The sequence below is a fragment of the Hyalella azteca genome, unplaced genomic scaffold (assembly GCF_000764305.2).
Source record: "Hyalella azteca isolate HAZT.00-mixed unplaced genomic scaffold, Hazt_2.0.2 contig2100, whole genome shotgun sequence".
NCBI classification, from domain to species: Eukaryota; Metazoa; Arthropoda; class Malacostraca; order Amphipoda; family Hyalellidae; genus Hyalella; species Hyalella azteca.
In genome coordinates, this window is record NW_025932387.1 from 87402 (window position 1) to 112479 (window position 25078).

Genomic DNA, 25078 nt, shown 5'->3' on the forward strand with positions numbered 1-25078 from the left:
GCTTGAACTGGATGCACGTTTGTTGGATGAATGTTTGTTTGCGAATGCAGATACGTATGCACATAATGTGACATGCATTTGAACCAGCGCATTATAAGCTTCGCAATACTTTTATTTAACTCGTGATTCAGAAAAAAATTTGTCGCCGATGATCATCTAGCCATGATTGCATTGAATTTGGTTGTGGTTAGAACTACGTGATATTTTTGTAAAGAGTGTTTCATTAACTGGTTAGTGATTGTTTTGCTCTGTCTGCAACGGTTTTCAGGTCGTTGGAAGGGAATCGCATTCGAACATCGATTAGTTTGCCTTTTTTTTTCTTCAGCGCAATGGGATCCTTTAACTATTTTTGTTTGTTGTAAGAAATTTTGTTGCAGCCGATGTTAGATGAATTTTGACTCTCAATATTCAATTTAATAAAAAAACTGACATTTTTTGCATGTTTCCAGCATAAGGAATTAGTGATAGCGATGTTAGTGAGACATTTGTAGTATATGTGTGTCTCGCAAATTACGAAACGGGGTCAACGTTGGATTGAGTGGCATTGATTGGCTTTCTGGAGTTCCAGGCTGAGAGCTATTCTATGGCAGAGCTTGGCTACTGCCAAGCAATATTATTAGCGCTAAAATGAATTGAGAGGGAAAGGAAGGATGCGGAGAGAGCTGGGATGCGGAGAAGAGACAAAAACTAAATAGTATTGAAAAATATTTGGCTCGGTATTATGTAAATAACACAACATATTAAAATTGGAGGAACTCGTATTAAATTGAAGTGCCTCAAGAAGGAGTCGCAACACGAATAAACTTGATGCGAACTGCCTTCACCAGCTAAAGTGACTAGAGACAAATAGTTTAGGTTTATATTTTAAAGTGTTGAATTATCCAGTTTAATCTATTACTTTAAAAGCTAGATGTAAATTAAAAAATCGATTGCTTTTATTGCTATTAATATGCCCATTGCGTTTCGAAACCTTCGTCGACATCTTAATTTTTCGATACGAGTTTCATTGCATCGGTAAGGTAATCAAACAAGCGCCACCACATCAAAGAATGTCGTCCAAGAGAGTGATTTTTTAAAGACGTGTCGGGGCAAAGTTTGAAGTTTGAATTTGGAATGTTTACTCAGGGAATTGCGAAGCAGATCGGCCTATTGCGTACAAGGCTTGTCATTACCTTGGCCTAATATGACAGCTTCTGTGGCATCGTTCCTCGATCAGGCCATGCAAGACTTTAAGTCTTGGAGAGCTGCAGGGGCCATACTTTCAAAACTGGCTAAGTGAACGTAAGTACTTACGCTCTATTTCTTGTCTGTGATTGGTGGATTTGGCTTGAAAGGCCGTCAATGGCTGGCTGCTGAACTTGCGATTTTTTTTGAAAGTATAGGCCCTGATCTGTCCAGCAGACAAACCGGTGAGCTGGAAGGCACTTAAATGATGGATGATAATTCATGGCATTGATGCTACAGTGGACAGTTCACTTTATCATACACATAGAAGTGTTTGTATGCTGAACTAAAATGATTTAGTGTATTTAGCTTTCTGATCAACGATAATTGTGGGTCGAATGACGTGCTGCGGTAACCGATAAAAGCGGCTGAAATTGTTAATTTTGTACAATAAACCTGAATGAAAGTTCAATGACTTTACTACGCACTGAGGCTTGTATTTTGGGCTTATTTTGAAAGAAGAAGAATTTATTCTATTTATACAACATTGTAAATGTAAAATATTTTTATTTCATTGCAACAGAGATCTATGGCGACTGCAAATACATTATAAATAATAGCAGTTTTTCTAGTTTTTCAGAAATAATACTAATGAACTTTTTTAGAAAATATTTTTCTATGGGTGACGATACCTTCAAATGCTACGATACGAATATTTAACTATTCAAAAATGTATTCGATTATAGTATGTATAAGGAATTAATTATTGTAGAATATAGTATTAATGCATTCCATTATAGCATGTGCTCACACGACAGCCTCGGTTGCAGATCTATTCTTCGAACACAGACGAATTGGGTTTCTCCGTATTTACACTGCAGATGTTTTGCAGAAATAAACTTAGAAAGATAGGACAAAAAGAAAAGTCTCCCATGGGGCCGCGGCCAAGTTTGATTGTGTTTCTGCGATAGCGAAGTGATAGCGATAAAGTGATGCCACGTTCACATCAGCATCAGAACTTCCATCGAAGCTTCGTTTACCATTAAACACTGATAAAATCGATGGAAATTTAGAACTGATTACGTTCAAATAGTTCCTTGACTAAATTATTTAAAAAGAAATAATCTTTCATAAAGAGAATTGAAGTTGTTCTGGAATAGAGTAGTTGGGTGAGCTGGCCAGTAGAGTGCTCACGTTGAACGCCGTCGGGAGGCCGTCGCTTGAGGTGCCAAGAAGAGGAGCTCGTCGTGACCAGAATTAATAAGTGAAAGACTTGCGCTTCTCAGGGACAAAATATTTTGGACGTAATCGTTCCTCGCGCTGTTGTTGGGGAAGAAAAGGGGTGGTGTTGGGGTCCATTCTGGGGGTGGACCCCAGCCAACCCAAAGGGGTGGTGTTGGGGTGTATGTATTCTGGGATGGACACCAAACAACCCAAAGGGGTGGTGTTGGGGTGAATGCATTACGGGGTGGACACCAAACAACCCAAAGGGGTTGTGTTGGGGTGAATGCATTCTGGGGTGGACTCAAAACAACCCAAAGGGGTGGTGTTGGGGTGTATGCATTCTGGGATATTGTCTCATGCACTCTTTGTTGTAGAGATCGGAACGTGGGGCTGGAACTTTATGATCATTATTTATAATGATAATGATTTAATAATCCTTTTCACTAGTTAATGGTACAGATGTGAACTGATCGCAGTGAAAGCTTCAACATTAGATTCTGATAGGTTTCTTAACAATTTAGACAATGAATACGTTTTTAGTTAATCAAAGACAGTTTTTCAGTCATGTTATAGTCATATTTTCTGCTTCATATATATAGGACAATCTATGGAATATAAAATTGAACAGCCTGCCAAAAACCTGTGCAATATACTTCCAAACATGTGCCAAAACTACTTCGAATTTTACCACAGTGAAAATCATACTGTTTCATCTTCGTCACCGGTTCGCGGATGTTTGCCGACGCGGCAGTCGACGAGACAGCGGCGAGCAGTAGCGGAGGCGCGCCGAGTCTGCGGGCGGCGCTACAAATATTGCGGGCTTTGCTGGTCATTGCTGAGGAATTAGGAGGAATTAGTGACTCTGAGTCGCATTAAGAGGGAGTAAATGCCTCTAGATTTGTCGGCAAACTCCTCGTTTGCTTTTTCCGTTCCTCTGCAAATTAAGGTTGGCCTTCAAACGCGTACTCCACTCAAATAATCATGGTAGTTCAATGTTGCAAGTACTTGCAATTGCGGAAAGAGGTAGAAACCACCGAGAAGATATAATTTACATAGATAATTGAATAAATTTGATTGCTTTTTAAAGATGATATTTGTCGCTCCAAATAGTCCCATAATTTTAAATCTAGTAACTTGAATGAATTGAAGGTATAGCTATATAATTGTATGTGCGAGCCGCTTAATTCGAAAAGCAGCGTTAATTAAAAACGAATGCCAAAGATATTTTTCCTCCAATTTTGTTCTTTACAATTCGTTAGCTGATTAATGCAGACCTTTCGATAGAATAAAGTCTGCAAGAGAATTGAGGGACACTAATATGAATCATGAAATAAATTTCGGTAAAGGTTCTGCTAAATTTGGGGATATTTTTCTCTCATTGGCGTAATTTGCCTGATTCTCCTTATTAATTTATTTTTTATATAATTATTTAATATTTCACGGTACAATTTTGAGCCGAATTCTTATAGAATTCAGTTCGGCAGCTAGAATGACTTAATTTAAAGGCCATTTGTATAATTTCTGGTTCCAGCTAAATTGCTTTTAGCTTTTGAAAATAAAGCGTTTATGTTGCGGCTATAGAGAGCTTGAAATCATTTGTAAAGAAGGAGACGTGAAATATTTTTACGAACCACGATTAACGAACCACGATTAACGAACCACGATTAACGAACCACGATTAACGAACCACGCATTTCATCTAAAGTTAGCAATATTTTTTTTATAAATGGATAAAAGATAATCCGAGCACACTAGTTTAATAATGATTAAGAGAAAATATAAGAAGTTATCGAAAATCCAGTGAAGAAAGCGGCAAAATTTTGACTCGCTCATGCAAGATAATTTTGTTACATGCCTCTAATTATCTCTTATCTTCAAATAATAATTATTAATATAAACTAGCAAGAAATAAGTTAATAATTAGTTGAAGCCTTTTGTTGAGAGCCGCGTTAGCAGGTGTGTGGAAAGATAGGGGTGCGTTATCACTGCTGATTGATGAGGAGTCAGGAAGAGAGAGGGGAGGAGAGGCGTACCTAATGACCTCCCTCGGGAGTCTGACCTGTTACGACCGAGGGTACGTGACGAGCAGCCACCCGTTCATCTGGAGTACGATACAACAATTAGCTTATGAAGATACTAACACTAATTGTAAGCCGCTGATAGTTTTGTTCGCTAATATTACCACTATGTCACTAATAATAAGTCATTTCCATTGGTTAGTTTAGTTACTTATAATTACTTAGTTTTTAATGTTTAGTAACTAATTCGAGCGGCCATGCGTTCATCTGCAGTACGATACCACAATTAGCTTATGAAGATGCTAACACTAGTTTTTAAGTCGCTGATAGTTTTGTTCACTAATAATACCACTATGTCACTAATAATAAGTCATTTCCATTGGTTAGTTTAGTTACTTATAATTACTTAGTTTTTAATGTTAAGTAACTAATTCGAGCGGCCATGCGTTCATCTGGAGTATGATACAACAATTAGCTTATGAAGATACTAACACTAGTTTTTGAGTCGCTGATAGTTGTTGTGTACTCATAATACCACTATGTCACTAATAATAAGTCACTTCTATTGGTTAGTTACTTTTAGTCACTTAGTTTTCAATTTTTAGGGACTAATTATTATTTATTAAGACCACTTTAATGCCATGACACTACGGGCTGAAATACATATATGTATATATAGGGTAGACTGCATGACCAACGTAACATCCATGAGGCTTTACTAGTCGTGGACGAACAATGAACATTTATCTTCAAAACTGTTACACTCACCAAGGGCTGGTTTGTAATTATTATCACATAACTTCTGACAAGAAAGCAGCAAAGCGAGCATTAGTGTGAGTATTGAGAAGCTCTGTCTATGGTTATTCATTTATTGGATCGCAATATTATTTCTATTGGCGAAAATGTGTGCAATCCATGATTCGCAAACCAGCTCCTATCACAACTATAAATAATGCGTGCAATATTTATGGGTAAAATTTATAATTTTCGGTCACGCAGCTGGTGTAAGTGATTGGTGGCAAGCCAAGTGACTCGGGATTCATGGTGGTAGGTCATGGAACAAAAATACTTTTTTTGCGATGTTTGGTCACTGCAGCCTAGTAATTTAAGACGATAGGTTGTGCGGCAAAACAGATGATGATGTTAGTCGATCATTCGAATGATAAAAAAGGTAGTTCTTCGAATGATAGAAAGTTACTCAGCACTGATGTCCTGAGGCTGTTAGTGAACGCTCGTTAGCATGGCTTCGTAACATCAGGATGCTGCATCGACGTTAACCATTAGACTCTGGACGCGCGGAAGATTGATGAGCCTGAGTTGGCTATCGAAACATTAACACCCCTTCATTTTCAACCTCTATTGTTTGCTATCTTATCTTGAGTGAATGAAAACTTGTCATTCGATTGTCGCGAAAATGTGCTCAATGGTGTTGTTAAAATATGAAAATTAAATTTATCTGAGAATTTTAAATCAATTAGAAAGATTTATTGTCGATGATAAAATTTGAATGTAACGCTGGACAAATCTCATTTACGAAAATAAATATCCAGCTAGATTTTTGCAGTGTAAAAATTATTAAAGAATGTTTCAATGTCACAATAAAGATCCGATTTTGTTTCATGAGTAGCGTTCTTATTGAAAGCTTCAACAAAAGCATTAGTACATTTTAACAACAATATCTGCGCTCGTAATTAACAACACAAATGATTGGAAACTAATAATATGATCAAGATATAACACTGATTCAGTTATTACTTCAATACCTGCATTCGTAAGTGACATCAAAAATTCTCATATGACGTACAGTAATTACCATTACTGAAAACTTAATTACAAAAGCGTACAATATATGATCAGAATAGAGCACTGATCTCAACTCAATAGAGACATGAAAAACACGCTGAGGCTTTAGCAATAGTTGGCTATCTGTACGGCTCATCTGGCACTCAATATGTCGCCTCGGCCTCACCATCAAAACAAGTCGCCGACACAGCAATATTGGCCTCCTACCTTTTGTCTCCCGTGTGCTTTTGAAGCCAAAAACTCAGCTGCAAACATCGATATATTGCGCTGTCGCTTCCATAGTTACATCGCGTGGTCACAGTCTACTGAATAATGATATCTAATGAATTGCGAAACTGATAATTCTATTAAATTATTTCCTTTTATTTTGTCTTTATAATGACATAAATACTATCACAATGAGCTGCCTGTATTGCAATTGAAATTGAAGAAAAAGTAGAAACTTTGGAATAATACTCATAATGACGAAAGTTTTCCTTATAACCATGTTTAAGATTCATAACAAAAATAGTTTGCGTGTATAATACGAAAATATTGCAAGGCAATACTCCTAAGTTAAAGTTTGTTTATATTCATTCAAGAATTTTTGCAACTGTTTTAATTTTTACATTTCATTTTTCACAGTTCATTTTTTACAGCAATTTTCAACATAATTTTTGATACACAACGAGGGTTCCAGTCAAAGGTTAATTAATGGGACTCTTGACGGATGTTATCCTAAATATACTTCTGCAAATATTCCTAGAAGTGCTGGAGTGCAAATTATATTATCAGCTAGTACAAATTATCAAGACTAAGTTCATTCAGTTTTGCTGTGTGCAAACTGAGTGATAAACTCTGAGAGACAAAAATGTTCCTTTGGGTTTCCAAAAAACTCAGTAAATTGGGAGGCGCTCCTGCAAAAGAGGGCCGTGATTTACAAAGTTGGCAGCTCGTTTAAAGTTAGCGGATTCTACTCGAGTGGCTGAAATCTTCATTAGATAGCCGGCGGCGTTCGGTCCATTGAAAAGCTGAATTAGCTGGGATTAAGGATCGAGCAGTGAGGCTGGGACACGCGACTAGGATTGGAGTCCTTGGACTAGGACCCTTGTGATAAGATCTTGTGACTGTTCTGGTAGATCCTTGCAAAGACTCTTCTTGTTTCAGGGAATAGAGGAATATCCTATTTTGACGATAATTTACGCAAATTAATTGAGGTTCAGGTGAGTTTTTAGTGAACTGAGAGCCGGAGTCATTTAGTGACAGAGTTATTGGCAAATTACTAAAGGTGTATAATTATTGAATCAATTTAACAAAAAATCGTTGCGATACTTAGAACTTTATCCTGAGAGTACAGGGATTGAGGAAATCTTCGAGTTACACTCTAGGATCTGAGTTTGGGCATGTAAAATAGTTTGAAACTCCGTTGAGAGTGAGATAAATCGAGATGTAGACGAAATCGATCGAATTCGAGGAACTATTGTTCCAAATTGCCTCCGTTCATCGCTCAAAAGGGCTATTGCGAAAGCCTTCATGCCCAAAATGAAGTAGCGTTGCGTCCCTTATAGTCCATAGATACAGTTGAAATAAAACGATCATGTTAGCCGTGAGGTCGCTAGGTTTGTACCCGCAACCGAGAGAGGATCGCTCTGTGCTTTGAGCTGGTCGAGGCGCGCTTCATTTAGTACGTGGTCCCCCCAGGTTGGGCGGGCCGAGCAAAGCAATATCGAGATTCTCTGTTGACTCAGCACTCTCGAGCGCACGCTCCGCTGCTTCTGCGCCCGGAGCGCTGCCGCCTTTTGCCTGTCCTTCCTGGAGGATGACAGCAGCCAAGAGGTTGCTTTCTGTTCGCTCGTGGTGGAGAATCATTATGAGTAGTGAACCACTAACCATTATGAGGATGATCCTTATGAGGAACGAACCACTAAGACTTATGAGGATAATCATTATGGGGAGCGAACCACGAAACCTTATGAGGATAATCCTTATGGGAGCGAACCACGAAACCTTATGAGGATAATCATTATGGGGAGCGAACCACGAAACCTTCTGAGGATAATCATTATGATGAGTGAAACACTAACCCTTATGAGGATAATCATAATGAGGATAATATGTAACGGGACAGTTGAGAACATCGGGGTCGTCGTTAAAGAGTATATCGTTCTTGAAACAAGTTCATAAGCAGGAACACCATGAATACAAAAAAGTTGCGATTATGAAAAAGCGAAATGTAAAGTGTCCTAGAAGATTTGAACTTTTTCTTGAGTTGAGCTTCACTAAAGATTAACATATGTTACGAACCAGAAAACACAAATCCGGGAAAAACGACTTTTTCAATTTTTAATTAAGAATTTGTAATACTGGAACCGCAATTTTTATTTTCCTTATTAGTTAGCTTCTTGTTCATATGACTGGTGCTAAAATATCTCATCAACATAGTAATAAAATAATTTTTCCATGCCTCTAATGCCTTGTCTTTTGTTCACAGCGGCGTCCAGTATGAAGAGTTCGAGCTGGAAGCATCCAAGATTAAGAAGCTCAATACCGGGTGAGTGTTGCTGCATTGGCATAATAGAATTGAAAAAGTTGAAATACTATTCTTCTACCAATACTTTTCTTATAGATACATAAAGGTTTAGTGACATACTGGTAGTGACATAGAGGTTAGTGACATGTACTTATAGTGACATAAAGCATTACCGCGTGGTTCCGTTCCGTTTCCGTTTTTTGAAAAAAAAAATCCATAATTTCGTTGAAGATTTGGCTTCACGTAACATTTCAGATTATTATCAAGTACTGAGTTCAATTTTTGTAGTAAAATTATTTCCCTGCATTGGATTGCTTTTCTGTTGTATTGGGTTTGAAAAAAATGAGTTTCAGTAATTAAAATAACATCGATGTGGCTTGAATTTAATGGACTTTGAAACCTTCCAATGTTTGACTCTCATCAATCTGCGCTCCGCTAAATTGCCTGGAGCTCCCTGGGCAGTGCATGGCCTCCACGGAGATTTCATAGATATTTGCTCGATTAAATGCATAAGATTGCCTATTCTGTACGTATTAATTTACATATTTTATAGTATCTGATGTCATCTATACGACATTATATATTGTTGATTACACTTTATATTATTTATTATTATTTATTTATATTATTATTATATTATATTATATTATTATATTATTATATTATATTATATTATATTATTATATTTATTATTATTTATATTATTTATTATTATATACACTTTACCATTTACTGGATTACTTGCTCATGCCTACGTTTATTTTAACAATGTTATATTTTACAAAACTTTTTCACGTGACGGTTATTGCTGTGGTGGACCAAAGATAGAAAGTTCATCAATGAAGTGTAAAGCAGGAGTTATGAAATAATTTAAAAGTTACAACGGGCACATAAGGTGTAGATCTTGTGTGACCAAGTACGCTAATTGTACAACAACACAGAAGTACGCTAATTTTATCCGACGGGTGTAAAACTGATCGATTCAAATAGAACATTTTTGAATGTCAATCATTTTCAAAACAATAAATTTTTAGCAAACTATGATTATTTGAATAAGAAAACATATTGCAAATATATTTTTTAGAATCTTTAATGTTCCACCGTAGAACGAATGAAAATTTGCGCCCAATAAATCGTTGGGATTTACCACTCGCATAACATTCGTGTTGTTTACCTTGGCTTCTCCGCGATTGCGACATCAGCCAAGATTGAATTGGTGTGAAAGTGCGAAGCAATTCACTTAGCGTTCGCTGCTCAGTTTACCGCCACAACTTTTGCGCGTTCTCGTTCTGCGCTTCTGGTCCCGCGGGGGCCGTTGTCTCCAGCAACCCAAACCCTAACTGAATTTTAGGGCGTCTTCTTTATCGCTAAATGAGACCTCCAGTTCTACGAGTATGAAGGCAACTCTAAAATTGAAATGTTAATAAGAATAACAGTAATCAAAATTTACTTACCTAGGATTAATGCAGTGCAAATTCTCTGAGCACAATGATTAATATTTATGATTTCCTTTAGGAGAGCCACCAGAACTAAATTTATGGATTTTAATTCTACGATCATGGGTTTAATATTTGGGGTCACTGAAGAATTTATTTTCATTAGTATTATTGAATAGGCCCACAGTAACGAACAACTTGCTGCGTACAGGTTATTCGATCAAAATTCGTCTCTGGCATCCAGGTTACAGCAACAGAGTTCCATCTCTGGGGCCGTATTATCAAAATTTCGTAACTTTTTGTACTTCCGACAAAAAAGTTACGTGTTACGTAAGTACACCCTAATTTTGGCATTATCAAAACATTCGTACGTAAGACTTAGCTAAAAGCGTACTATCAAAACCACCTGGCCAACTGACCAATCAGAGGCTTTGGATTTGTTTACATTCTGTGAACTTCGATGGCGGGAATCGATGCCTTGTGATGATTGCCTTCGATGGTATCGACTATCGAATGCTGTCTGTCGGTATTGCTCATTGTTGGCCCAGAAAAAGCCGTTCTAAAATAGTTGCTTGTAAAATATAACGTAAAAGGAAAACAAAATCAGTTTCTGGCATTAACTCAATAGAATTTTTTTCCAATAGCACTGTTTAGCACGATCACTTATTTTGATCGTGCAAATGTTGCACGATCAAGTAGTGGAGCCATCACAAGTAGAGCCCTCATTCTGTGCGTGTATAATCCGCGCTGTCGGATTATTGACAAAATTCTATCACAAGTCAAGGTGTTGCTACTTGCTAGTAAATCAATAGTTTCCTATCGCTTCAACAGACACTCTAAACTTGTGGGGAACTTCACTTGCGACATCTCCGAGCAGGCATACAGTTACGTTACGTATCTTCCCGCGCAAATGTTTTTATAATACCGCCTCTAGAGTTACGTCATCAAGTCAGCACAGACGCCACTCGTAAGTCGATTTTGCGTACTTATGAAGTTTTGATAATACGGCCCCTGGTATTCAGGTTACTGCATCAGAGTTGCGTCTCTGGTATCCAGGTTACTGCATCAGAGTTGCGTCTCTGGTATCCAGGTTACTGCATCAGAGTTGCGTCTCTGGTATCCAGGTTACTGCATCAGAGTTGCGTCCCTGGTATCCAGGTTACTGCATCCCAGTTGCGTCTCTGGTATCCAGGTTTCTGCATCAGAGTTTCGTCTCTGGTATCCAGGTTACTGCATCAAAGTTTCGTCTCTGGTATCCAGGTTACTGCATCAGAGTTTCGTCTCTGGTATCCAGGTTACTGCAACAGAGTTGCGTCTCTGGCATCCAGGTTGCTGCTTCAGAGTTCCGTCTCTGGTATCCAGGTTACCGCATCAGAGTTGTGTCTCTGGTATCCAGGTTTCTGCATCAAAGTTCCGTCTCTGGTAACCAGGTTGCTGCATCAGAGTTTCGTCTCTGGTATCCAGGTTGCTGCATCAGAGCTCCGTCTCTGGTATCCAGGTTACTGCATCAGAGTTCCGTCACTGTATCCAGGTTGCTGCATCAGAGTTCCGTCTCTGGTATCCAGGTTACTGCATCAGAGTTCCGTCTCTGGTATCCGGGTTACTGCATCAGAGTTGCGTCTCTGGTATCCAGGTTACTGCATCGGAGTTGCGTCTCTGGTATCCAGGTTTCTGCAACAGAGTTCCGTCTCTGGTATCCAGGTTACTGCATCAGAGTTCCGTCTCTGGTATCCAGGTTACTGCATCAGAGTTCCGTCTCTGGTATCCAGGTTGTTGCATCAGAGTTGCGTCTCTGGTATCCAGGTTGCTGCATCATAGTTGCGTCTCTGGTATCCAGGTTGCTGCATCAGAGTTCCGTCTCTGGTATCCAGGTTGCTAAATCAGAGTTGCGTCTCTGGAATCCAGGTTTCTGCATCAGAGTTGTGTCTCTGGTATCCAGGTTGCTGCATCAGAGTTGCGTCTCTGGTAACCAGGTTACTGCATCAGAGTTCCGTCTCTGGTATCCAGGTTACTGCATCAAAGTTCCGTCTCTGGTATCCAGGTTACTGCATCAAAGTTCCGTCTCTGGTATCCAGGTTGCTGCATCAGAGTTTCGTCTCTGGTATCCAGGTTGCTGCTTCAGAGTTGCGTCTCTGGGCCTATACTTTCAAAAAAGTTAAGAGATCGTAAGTTCATCAGCCAATCATTGACGGCCTTTCAAGCAAAATCCACCAATCATAGACAAGAAAATAGAGCGTAAGTACTTACGTTCACTTAGCGAATTTTGAAAGTATGGCCCCAGGTTACTGCATCAGAGTTGCGTGTGTGCGACATGAGGTGGTATGGTGCAGAGGGTACAGGTGCACGACGCGTTTTAAAGCTACATGTGCCAAGCGAAGCCAAGCCCGCGCTGGGCGTCGCGGTTTCCACAACGAGCTCTGCTGGATAGTTAAGTTCGGTGTGGCAACGTAGAATTATTTCTACCGCTAGGTAGTTACTTAGTATGTTTACTTTTTTCTTGGCGCAATTTTCCTTTTATTTAGCGATAGCGCGAATCTTTCGGCTGACATGCCCTTTTAATCCCTTTTTAGCGCATTTTCTCATTTATGAAAAAAAAAACACACTATTGTGCTCGCCATGTCCGTCTGTCCGTCAGTCCGTCTGTCTGTCCGTCCGTGACTTCATGTTTTCGTCGACGAGAAAATGTGCACTCTGTCACTCACTGCAGTGAGTACTGAGTTATATTTTTTACTTCTTGTAATTATCAACAAATTCAATTATTCTATTACCTCTTATGTTTTCAAATCATGATATTCTCCGCTTTTAATTTCACTTCGTTTCCAGTCCGTGCCTCCCTTGTTCGCCCCTCTTGTTATGAAGTGAAAATCTTGCCGAAACTATACCTCTGGGAGCAGCGTGAGCCTCGACACCGTCAGGGCCGCTGGCGCCACACAAATCAGAGCGTCTGAAAACACAAGCAATTCCCTGCAAGTGGGACACTCTGCCGCTGATTTATTGCACTCATCCATTGCAAATTCATTGAATATCTCTAGACAATTGATAATTTTGCATAATTTGGAGTACGAGGTTTGAAATTGAGAATATTTATATAAGTTAATTGACGAACAGTTCATGCATAATGCCTGTAATCTTTGTGGTTTGCCCTCCATTGTATACCTCTATGGTTCTATTACTGAGCGATTCATCACTGACACATTAGTTACAACGAACTCGTCCGCTATCACTTACTTATTTATTGAGAACTTTCATTTTAAGTGAGTTCATTATTTCGTACAGAAGCTCCGTTCACTATCATTTTACTAACGCTGCTCAAATTTTTGTTCATGATTATTATAAAATTTCGACCGACTGTTCACGGTACGTGCGCTTACACGTGTTTGCTTCACCGACCTAATACGTCGTGAGCTCCGCCCGCTCAAAAGAACGTCTTATCGATTTCAAGTTGCGGAAGTCTCTCATGCCAGGCAAACGCAATAATCTTTCTCTGTGATCTCTTCTGTTGTGGACACCAAACCGGATCATTTGTACTGAACATCTGAGCGGCTTCGCAGTTGGGGAGTGAAGCTGATCCTTGGGAGCTGCTGGGTTTCGATACGAATAAAATCATTCGGCGAAAAATGTAGAACGAACTGCTGGTAAATCTTATATGAAAAAAATGAAATGAACAACTAGCTTTCGACTTTAGTTCAACTTGACGCTAAAAAGCTTTTGACTAGTTAAAATATCTCCTTACGTCAAAGGAAAGATAATGAATTTAAATTCCGTGTAGAATCTTGCTTTTCCAATTGAAAAATTTGAATTTTTCTGTTACTTTGCAAATACGCATCGGGCATTCATTAGGTTTCCTAAACTTACAGGTAAAGAAAAAAATTTCTTTTATGTTAAAGGCTAAAATTAAAAATTATGTTTCCGAGTAGTTAAATATAAAAAACGGGTAGATTAGGAGTCCTATAGATTGGAACGAAATGCATATAAAACAGAGCATGTTATATGTACATGTTCATGGTTAGCGAGTGTAGTTGTAATAATGCTCATGTACATTGTGATGGCATGGCGATGACACCGTTCATTAATGAGCGATTTTATTAGGACGTTTTTCAACTATATCCATTTTAAGAATTATAACAACTTGATTCGACAAATAAAAATCAAACCAAAACAATATTATTGTTCATTGGTAAGTTCTAAAATTGAGCATAGTATTCAACTGCAAAACCTGAAATAAATATCTCATTACCTAGGCAAAATTTTCTCTTCTTCGCGACGGCCCAGCTCACGGGAAACCAGACAAGTCAGCCTCCAGACAACTGGCATATGCAGGATATACTTCAGATCATCACACGTCTGAACCTGGGCCTATACTTTCAAAAAAAGTTAAGAGATCGTAAGTTCATCAGCCAATCATTGACGGCCTTTCAAGCAAAATCCACCAATCATAGACAAGAAAATAAGTCGTAAGTACATACGTTCACTTAGCGAGTTTTGGAAGTATGGCCCCAGAACAATTTCTGCACTGCCGCCATAAGGCTGATGGCAAAATAAAGAGCAGCTGGAAGGAGCCGTGATTCCATAAGCTCCTCAATTTACCTGTTCATTAAGTCGGTAAAAGTGGTTGCCGAGAAACTTTTGAGCTGCTAATTACATGAAAGAGAGGCTGTAATGGAGGCGCTCGGGATACCGACGCTAAAACGAACTTTACAAGCGAGCTTCTTATTCCTCACGAGGTTAATTTCGAAGCCTTCTTTGATCATATGGCTTCGGCCTTGGGCCAAGCGCGCTCTCCCTTCAAGAGAATTATTCTTTCGACTAAACTGGTATCTCGAAATTATCTGTTGAGAAAAAACCAATTCATGGAAAAACCGATTCACGAAAAGTGACGAGGAGGAGGTAGAGAGAGGGTGACGAGGAGGAGGTAGAGAGACGGTGACGAGGAGGAGTTGAGCGAGGATGACGAGGAGGAGATTGAGCGAGGGTGACGAGGAGGAGGTTGAGCGAGGGTGACGAGGAGGAGATTGAGAGAGGGTGACGAGGAGGAGGTTGAGTGAATGTAAGACATATTGGGTGGCAAATGCGAGGTTGTTTTGTAATGACAAAGACACGGCTTCTTATGGTGACAAGTTCTATACTTGCCGTTGTAACGACAAGATTCTGCTGGGGTCCCGGAGACGTGGCATGCGAGATAACTTATACCAATGACTTAAGCCAGATATACGAATGCGTGAAGCCAGGTAGAGTGACGATGGCATGAAGCCAGGCAGAGTGACGATGGCATGAAGCCAGGCAGAGTGACGAAGGCGTGAAGCCAGGCACAGTGACGAAGGCATGAAGCCAGGCAGAGTGACGAAGGCATGACCTCAGCTTGAGTGATTACTGCAGCAGGGGAGCTGACGTGTTAAGACGGCAGGACGGGGGCCGCTAGCGCGGCGCTGACGGGAGGATGAGTAGAGGTGTCGCCCGCGTCTGTTTCTTTTGGGTCGGAAAAACATTTTCAAGAAATATTTATTGCGTTATTATAATCATAATCATAAAAATTAGGCTTATAATAAATTGGCGAACAATATCAATGTTCGCAATTAAATTGGCCGAGAAAAGATTGTTAAGAAATATTTATTGCGTTATTATAATCATGATCATAATTAAGCTTATATTAACACACTCCGTTAGAACATTTGCAATAATTGAAACATGTTTAAAATAATTACCTATGGTTTTATGGTAAAATTTAAATAACAGGAAGATAATTTTGATGAATATTGATGAAAAATAATATTGCAGATGTACCTTATTTTTTAGTAAAATGTTCATGGCGTGAAACACTTTGTTCAAGCTTTTTTTCTCTATGAGCCTCGAAGAGATCACTTTGTGTTAAGCTATTCTGCAATGACGCAATAATTTAGATCATATATCGATGATATCGTTTGATGTGGCAATCCTGTTGTGTTTATCGTTCATTTCCGAAGCATTGCTCACTTCCTTATTTGATACTACATTTGCATCTTATCCTGGAGTTTTTATATCAAATGCATAATAGCGCGAATAGTTATCTCTTGAAAAAGTTGTAATATTTTTAATGTCGTTTTTTGGAATTTCTATGACGATCAACACTTTCCCGTCTCAACCTTTTTTTTCTAGTTCTGGAAATATTTTCCTAATTATAGGTTTCTCTCATTAAATTTTTTCCCTTTTTTTGCTCCTGTGCACACAATCTCGCTCTCCCGCCCCAGCTGTCTCGCCGCGTCGCAGCGATGACGGTTTGTCGATGAAGGAGCGCGTCGTTAGCGAGAAACAAGAGCCGCCGTCGTGCCGGCCGTACTCAAGAATTGGAGACGTCAAATGACGCTGCCAAACTCAGGGCTTATCAAACCAATTCCGATGAAAGTACGCAGCTAAACGACTTGTTAGGCAGTGTTCGATCCTTCCTTTGGAAGACCATGCGTGAAGATTAACAGATAAAATATTCAGTAAAGCACCGGACGGATTAAAAATAAAATTGTTTCCAGTAAATTCGAATCTTAGACCGAAACAGTGCGTGAGATATTTGGTGATGATGTCCTTCATGGCATTATAACAAGTAATTGGCATTTTTATATAACAGACGACATTATGCTCCCGACTTCCGGCCATTTTTTTAGTTTTATTACAATAAAATAGTTTCTGTATCATGTCGAGTTGTTTGCAGATTGAAATGAAAATAATTCCTTATAATAATGGCTGGATCATTGTTTCGCAGGGTGCCAGGAGCTTCTATGGAGGAGCCTGAAGAGCTGACGAGGGAAGTGCCGCGGCTGAGAAAAATAGATCAGTACATGACACCAGACTGTCCCTGCTGCAGCATGAGCAAGCGCTACACCATGAGCGTGCTAGCCAGCATCGGTGTGTACAGCATGATAGAGGCATAGAATGTTGATGTCCACTGAGTATTCATTTCACTATTATATTTTTAATAATTTAGGCATTCTTCAGGCAATGAAAAAACCCCAAAAAATGTAAATAATAATGTTTTGCCTTGCGTCATGTCTTACTTTCTCTCTGTGAATGAATGTAGTAACAGTAACCAATTACCTTCAAATTTGATCAATTAAATTTTAAGTAAAATTGAGAACTGGCTCTATATAAAATAACGCATGCCAATTTAATCTTATCGATATTAAACAAAAATACTGCAATTTCAGAAATAATTTTTTGCTGGCAGGTTTCCTCATCTCATTCGGCATCCGGTGCAATATGGGCGTCGCAGTTGTGAAGATGACGTCTAACCTCACCGAGAACGGGGTCAGCATTATATAGTTAGTGAGAAACATTGCTGAGGTCACTTGGTGAACTTGAGTCGAAAAACAAGAATTATCTTAATAGAAAATTCTTTTTTAAATATTGCTGAAGTCATTTGGTGAACATGAGCCGAAAAACAAGAATTATCTTATTAGAAAATTCCTTTTTTAATTCTCGTTCTTTTACTTTATTTAAGATTCGCAGGGCCAATTGAAGCATTTAATACTGTACTTCCTATCATTGAGCAGGTATAAGTTTCATTTTTGCCGGCGCATTTTTTATTCTCATTAACTAATATTGGCCTTATGTTAGTGGCGATTTTGAAAAAGGGCCGGAATGTTATTATTTTCTTTTTTTTCCTCATTCATGTTAGTGGCGATTTTAAAAAGGACAGGAATGTCATTACTTTCCGTATTTTTTTTTTTTGCTTTTGGCTGCTCCGTTCGTTCTGGTTCCCTCCATTCGTTGTGAAGTGCAGCCACCAATTTCTGGCGCACGTCGCAATGAGCCCTCCGCCGGCCTCTCCATCACCCGCTTCCTTCCGATCGCAAACACACGACGACTCCGCGTCTCCTGATCGCCTGGCGTCACGGCCGCTCGAGGAGGGGATTAGCTCGCGGTCTCCAGACCGAACTCAACAATAAAGTAAATGATAGGTCGTGGTGTCCAAAAACTGACACACTTTCTGCCCGTAGCAATGATACGCCCTTGATCGCCCGGCGCCACGGCCGCTCGAGAAGGGGTTTAGCCCGCGGTCTCCAGACCGAACTCAACAATAAAGTAAATGATAGGTCGTGGTGTCCAAAAACTGACACACTTTCTGCCCGTAGCAATGATACGCCTTTTAGAGTGGGTCACGATGACTCACAGAAAGACAAGAAGTGCGTCAATATTTGGATAAAATCTGGCTCACTTCTCCGAGTGAATGATAAAGCCTCGGGGGGAAATTTAGTTTGGTGGTAGTGTGCGCTGTCCAGGGATTCGTTCAAATTTGTTTTTATAAGGCACACGGCATATAAGACTCAAATTTTCAATTAGAGAACAGCAATTAAAGAAACTCGTAATTCTCTTTTTTTGATATATAGTTAGTGTGTCAACTATGAAAGCTAACTAAATAAGTATACCGGAACAATAATTTGATATTTTCAATTAGAGAACAGAAATTAAAGAAACTCGTAATTTTCTATCTTTGATATATATATATATAGTGTGTCAAGTATGGAAGCTAACTAAATAACTATACCGGAACAATGATTTGATAACTGATTAATTTGAATAATTTTGTTAATGAACTAACATCGAAACTTTTGTGCGTTCCAAGTTTGATGAGAAATTCATTTGCTTGCCATTGCCGCACTGCTATCGATCACGAAAGCATAAATCGAATGAAAACAATGTTCATTTTTTAAAAATCTTTCGAGGGATTAATTTTGTATCCATCATCTACATAATTAGGTGCACTTTTGGAATAAATGTGCCATGCGATATCTTAGACTAAACATAAAAGTATTGATAATTAATCTTAAATATTGCTAGAACATCAGGAGCAACACATCACCCTGGAGACCTTGCACTGCTCGGTGAACGTTCCTTGTGTCCACGTAATTGCCAGCAAGCTGTTAGCCAGTAGGTGTCTGTTATGCAAATTTATTCATAAGCTTCTCCTCAATCTGCGACAAGCAAGTGGCTTCATCACAGCTTCCTACATTGAAGCAACGTGAAAACCCTTTCTTTTATACCATTTAAAATGAATATTTTTTGTCGACTTGAAGTATGTTTATGACTGTGTCAAAATATCTAGAAGTAAAGCATTTATATTCGATAACCGCGAGTTACTGGATGCAAATAACGCAACAAAGGTCCAGTTAGGCGACAGTCGCAAGAGCAAGTTTGCAGGGACGCACTTTACGAAGATTAGAGTAAATTGGCCGCGGTGCTGAGGGCAATGATCGCACCACCCTCAGAGGGATATGACCCTCGGGGCCGCTGCAGGAGCACCGTCCGGCAACGAGCAAAATACGAGGGCTCGATATTTTTATGGGGCTCGTTATTGGATGAATATCGACTGCTTCTTTGAGCCATTTATGCTGGCTGGCTATTTTACTGTTGTGGCTTCCTGATGAAGGTTTTTTTTTCTGTCAGGCTCTTGATGTTTGTTGATTGAGCGTATTGCAGCCCCAAATAAAGTTTTTTTTTCGCTTTTTTGCGTTATTCATGGTCATTTCTTGACATTTTATTCTACATTTTATAGTTATTAGGTTTATTTATTTCGTAATTTTTAATTTAGCTTAGATTTGGCCCTACCCATAATCAATGATGATTTCAGAAGCGCGCTGAGAGGCTCCATAGGCATACATACATCGGATTTATGCTTCATAGTTATTACTTGTTGTTTACATGCAGTCAAATATACTTAATGAAGATTATTGAAGCGCAATATGTCTAATCGGCTTGCCTTTACATACGCTCAATAGCACAAATCTGAGATGAATTTTTACTATCATAGCTTTATGAGTTGGACTTCATATTACCCAATAGAATTGTGAAGAGGAATTAATGTCCATATAAAAAATGAATAAACACACAAATTGATTGCAGCCCGTATAAGTTTATGGTTATTCAAATGAGGAAATAATTATATTATATAGTACATTTCACTTCACTATACACAAGATGAATGTATAGAAAAACATTATTAATGCCATATCAATCACATATAGGCCTAATTCACGAATAAATAAATTATCTAATTTATAAATAAATTATCTAATTTATAAATAAATTATTTATATAGGAATTAATAAATTGAATGAAAATAATTAGATGCCTGGGGTTGTTTTGTTGGCCAGGTGGTGGAGATTCCGTGGACGGACGACGTGATCGGCGTGGTAGACTCTTCGTTCTTCTGGGGCTACATCGTCACGCAGATCCCGGGGGGCCTGATCGCCTCCCGCTATCCTGCACACAGGTTGTCTCGCCCCCCTACAGTTTATCTTTGATTCCTTTAGCCTGTGCTTAATATTTTAGCCTGTTCCTAACACCCAAGACTGTTCCTAACACCCATGACTGTTCCTAAGACCCAAGACTGTTCCCAACACCCAAGACTGTGCCTAATACCCGGCCGGCCTGTTCTTAATGCCACAGCCTGTTCTTAATACCCAAGACTGTGCCTAACAATCGAGCGTGTGTCTAATATCCCAGCCTGTTCCTAATACCCCAGCCTGTTCCTAATACCCCAGCCTGTCCCTATAATACCCCAGCCTGTTCCTAATACCCCAGCCTGTTGCTACCTCAGCCTGTTCAAATACCCCAGACTGTTCCTAATAGCCGAGCCTGTTGCTAATACCCCAGCCTGTTCCTAATTTCCTAGCCTGTTCCCAAGCCTGTCCCGAAGCTCTTAGCCTTCCTCCATTTCCCTAGCCTGTCGTATTCCCTAAGCATGTCCCTAATCCCCCACCCCATCCCAAATACCCCAGCCTGCCAATATTCTCCCATCCTGCCTTTAATGCCCTGTTACTGTCGTTTCCAAGAATCCATCGTGTCTGACCACAATCTCCCTTGCCTGCAACCAACAGGTTTGCCTGGAAACCTTAGTGTTTGTCCGTAATCCCCAGTTTATGTCAGTAATCCCCAGTTTCTGTCTGTAATCCCAGCTTCAGTGTAGAAACCCTAGTTCATGTGTGCAATCATCGGCTCTTGTTCGTTATCTTGATCCTTTCTACAATCGATATCCGTATTGTGAGGACTTAATTTAGCTCATAACTCTTCGAGATGGCATAATGTGTAATAATTGCTTTGGTGTTTTTTAAAGGCGAATCTTGTTCAAAATAATACATGTTTGTAAAAAAGTGAATAAATAATTTGACTATAATCATGTGATTAACTACTTCAAATATAATTTATGATGCCCGAATGAAAATCATTAAGGTACAATCGTTGAAAATACGTTTGTCATTAATTATGAATTGCCTTACGGGCGTTATTTGTTAATTTCGTCTACTTTTTTCTATCGAAGAATCAACCCCATGTTGCTCCTTCATTATTTTATTTTAATCGCTTAGACACAGCGATGAAACAGGGTGGCAAACAGAGCGTACTTCTATGATTTACATTGCCCACCAGACTCACTCATATGGTTAAATTATACCTCTTATTAAATTTCATTTAACTCATAAATGCACTCACCTAGTTGAGAGAAATCTCTGCCTTTGATTTTAATTTACTAAAAATTTAAATTACCTCTAACCGAAAGGTTTGATTTACCAAAACGACGTTCTTGCAACCCAGTAGATTAGCATCTATACAAGCCACTTACAAAATAATAATCGATTAAAAGATATGAAATATAACTATACTCTCATCGTGACATCAATGGGGGATTAGCTAGACATGGATAAATCCTTTTTCACAAGTATGCTTCGTGTCGTATGGAGGGTTCCAACTTTATCAGCGCATTTGCCGCGCTCCAGCGCGCCTTTGTCGGCCCGAAACAAAGGGTCGCGCCGGCGCTTCTGCGCTCCATTTGCCAAATTAAGTTTTGACTTCAGGGCCTTTGGAGGCTGCGGCTGTCCGCGCTCGCCGCGCAACGCATCGAAAATCAATGCGACCGTGACAGCGCCAGCGCAGCCTTCAGATGGCTTAGTTTGTCGATGGGCGTATCAATAATAACATTAATGTAATCTATGTTAGAGCAACGTTTTATAAGATCTATAATAACATTAATGTAATCGATGGAAGAGTAATGTTGTATAAGATCTATAATAACATTATTGTATTTGTTGTCAGAGCAGCGCATTATGATACGCACGATAACTCTAACGTTTTAGTATTAGAGCAGCGTATTATACTATCTATAAAAACATTAGTGCTTTTCTTGTCATATCTTTTAGGATATCACTTCTAATTTCACCATACCAGGAGCACTGGAGCTTAAAGCTCAAGAATACCAGCATAGTTTAAAAAAGGATTTACCCAAATGTTGGAAGCAGTACTGGCGTGAAGATGATAATTAACTGGACTACAGAAATGGAAAGGGTTAAGGCATCTTAATATTAGGAGTAACAGAACTATTTCTAAAGGTGATAGAATTGGAGAATCGTACTATCATCAACAATCGTTGTTTCACTGAGAGTTGTCATATGCGAGTCTTGGTTGCGCATGGCCAACATGTTTTAAAAGTGTATCATGCAAGTGGCTAATGATCTTGAAACCTCCCCAGCGGATCATTTCGGGTGCTTGCGCTGTTTGTTGAACAATGAAGATTATAAACTTAAGGGCATGAATTTGGCTCTGTAATCGAAGCTCACAAACTTTTTCATCAATTTGTTTCATTTAGCATCAACTTCCTTTTATTTTATTTCCAGAGTGTTTGGCTTGGCGATTGCTATCTCCGCTTTCCTGAATCTTTTCATCCCCGTGGCGTCGCGCATGCATCCTGTGGCGGTGATCTTCGTCCGCATCATGCAAGGCCTTGTGGAGGTGAGACTTTTTCTTTCAAAAAAAAAATCTATTATCAAAATAAATCATTTGTGCCATTTATACAAGATATTCTTCACTTCTTATTTTCAATCTCTGAGACTCGATTTTATTTAATTTTGTATCTGACTTTCATAAATTAAATCAAATGGCGTATAAATAAAGAGCAAAAGTGGGACAAATTTTTTCCATAACGTGTGACCGCACATAGAAGGACAGGGCCCCTGTCCGCGCGAGTGGCAGCGATCCAAAAGTCACAAGGTGCACTCGAGGAGCGTTTAAAACTTAGTCGAGTTCCAGGGCTCTTAGAAACCTCTTAGGACCTTGAGACTCTCCTCCATTACCTCCCTCTCCATCTTCTGCCCTCCCTCCCTCCTCTTATTACCTTCTCTGTCCTTCTCACTTTTTATAGGAGCAGCGTTCATGAAAGCGCGACGTATTCTCGTGACAAGAATTTATGTAATTTTTTTTCGTTTTAGGCAGTCGCAAACAGTATGAATTAAATTAAGTACCTCAACATTCCATGCAATCATTCTCGTCAAGAAACATTTGAAAATTATTAAACATGATTTTTAAAACATAAATTATTAATAGAATGCGTTTTGTCTCAATGAAACCAATGAATTTTGCTATAATTTCTTACCAAGCACTTCTACCACTGCTTGCATTAAGAGCCCTCGGTATTTCGTGCACAAAAGCTTTCTTTCCTTCTTGCATGGCATCCTCCTACACTCCTTCTAAACAAGACCGGCATTTATTGTCTTGTGTTTTAGTGCGGCCTATTATTATCCACGCACCACCTCCTCTCTCGCTGCGGTCTCTTCTCTGAGCCCCGCAAATTGGAAGTGAGTGCAGACTTTCTGCGACTTGCCCTAAAGCCTCTCTGCTTCCACCGCCGCAATCACGATGGCTTAAAAAATACCTGATTTTTAGACCGGGGAAGTTACAAATGTATCGATAAATGAAAATCGTAGAAATTGAAATGCAATTTCTCAAATATTGTTTAATGCTTTAAATAGAAATCCACCGCCGCAATCACGATGGCTTAAAAAATATCTGATTTTTTGACCGGGGAAGTTACGAATGTATCGATAGATGAAAATCGTAGAAATTGAAATACAATATCTTAAAAATTCTTTAATATTTTAAATAAAAAATTGGTGTACTTCCTGAAGCATTTTGCATGGGGAGTTAGTCGACTATTCAAAAACTGCTTGTAAAAATTATATAGAATTAAGAGAAGCTTCGAAACCTTCCAAAAATAATATCTTTTCAACATATCGCTCCAGTTTACCGCAATATCAAAATATATGAAAATACTTTGTCCATTTATGAATTCATTGAAGCCCATAAATCTTCTAAACTTATGCTGTTATGAATATCGACTAGAGAGAATTTATTGAGAAAGTAAGTTAAGATATGAAGAAAAAATTGAAGTATAAAACGTTAATGGGTCACCCAAAAACTAAATTTCAGATGTGATAGTTTGGACTACGACCAACGTTAACATCGGGAGACAGTGGAACAACTTGTTGCTTCAGTTGCGGTCAGAGCCGAGGATCCGGTGACTAGGGCCCTGACATAGGCGTTCACTGATTAGAGAAAAACGCATAAAAATTATGATTACGTCAAATCGTTATAGCCCCTGCTGTGTTAGTTGTAATGGTAGTCATGTTTTTGAGATGGTAGCACTGTTTCTTCAAGACTGTGGTTGTTCGTTCAATGCGTTTGCCTCCTCTTGTTTATTGCATGCGACCTAAAGCGCTTGTCAGATTTGAATGAAAATCGTTCAATCCCGGTTCTAAAATGAGGTAGAGATTACCACTGAAATTAAATCTCATCAAGAAGCAAAACCTCCTAATATTTTTACTATCGCTAGAAGCGAATTGATTTTCTCAAGAATTTTGTTTAATCAATTAATCTACACTACAGATTTTTGGTGGTCAAAGTAAGTTTTGATGACAAAGCTAAGATTTCGATGCCTTTGAAATTACCTACTTAATCTTGGAACTTTCCATGAAATTATGCCATCAACGCATTGAATACATTTTGATGAAAAATATTTTCTCTATTACTACTCATGATTTCCTGAAAATTTGTTCCATCAACTCAGAATATTCTCGCATGATGATGCAAACTTGTGCTTCGTGGTATCTCAAGTTTTATCCTCTGAATGCTCT

The 25078-nt window shown here is 39.0% G+C and overlaps 1 protein-coding gene across 1 annotated transcript in view; it reads left to right on the forward strand.

Moving 5' to 3' along the window:
- The first annotated feature begins 8291 nt into the window (after window positions 1-8291).
- Window positions 8292-25078, forward strand: part of LOC108675242 (vesicular glutamate transporter 1-like) — a 34628-nt gene continuing 17841 nt past the window's right edge. Inside the window, exons 1-8 of the mRNA XM_047885103.1 lie at window positions 8292-8344; window positions 8680-8739; window positions 11619-11719; window positions 16379-16463; window positions 16885-17027; window positions 17347-17384; window positions 20273-20391; window positions 22787-22901. Of these exons, the coding sequence (XP_047741059.1) occupies window positions 8292-8344; window positions 8680-8739; window positions 11619-11719; window positions 16379-16463; window positions 16885-17027; window positions 17347-17384; window positions 20273-20391; window positions 22787-22901 (714 nt within the window). The remainder of the gene's footprint in view (window positions 8345-8679; window positions 8740-11618; window positions 11720-16378; window positions 16464-16884; window positions 17028-17346; window positions 17385-20272; window positions 20392-22786; window positions 22902-25078) is intronic.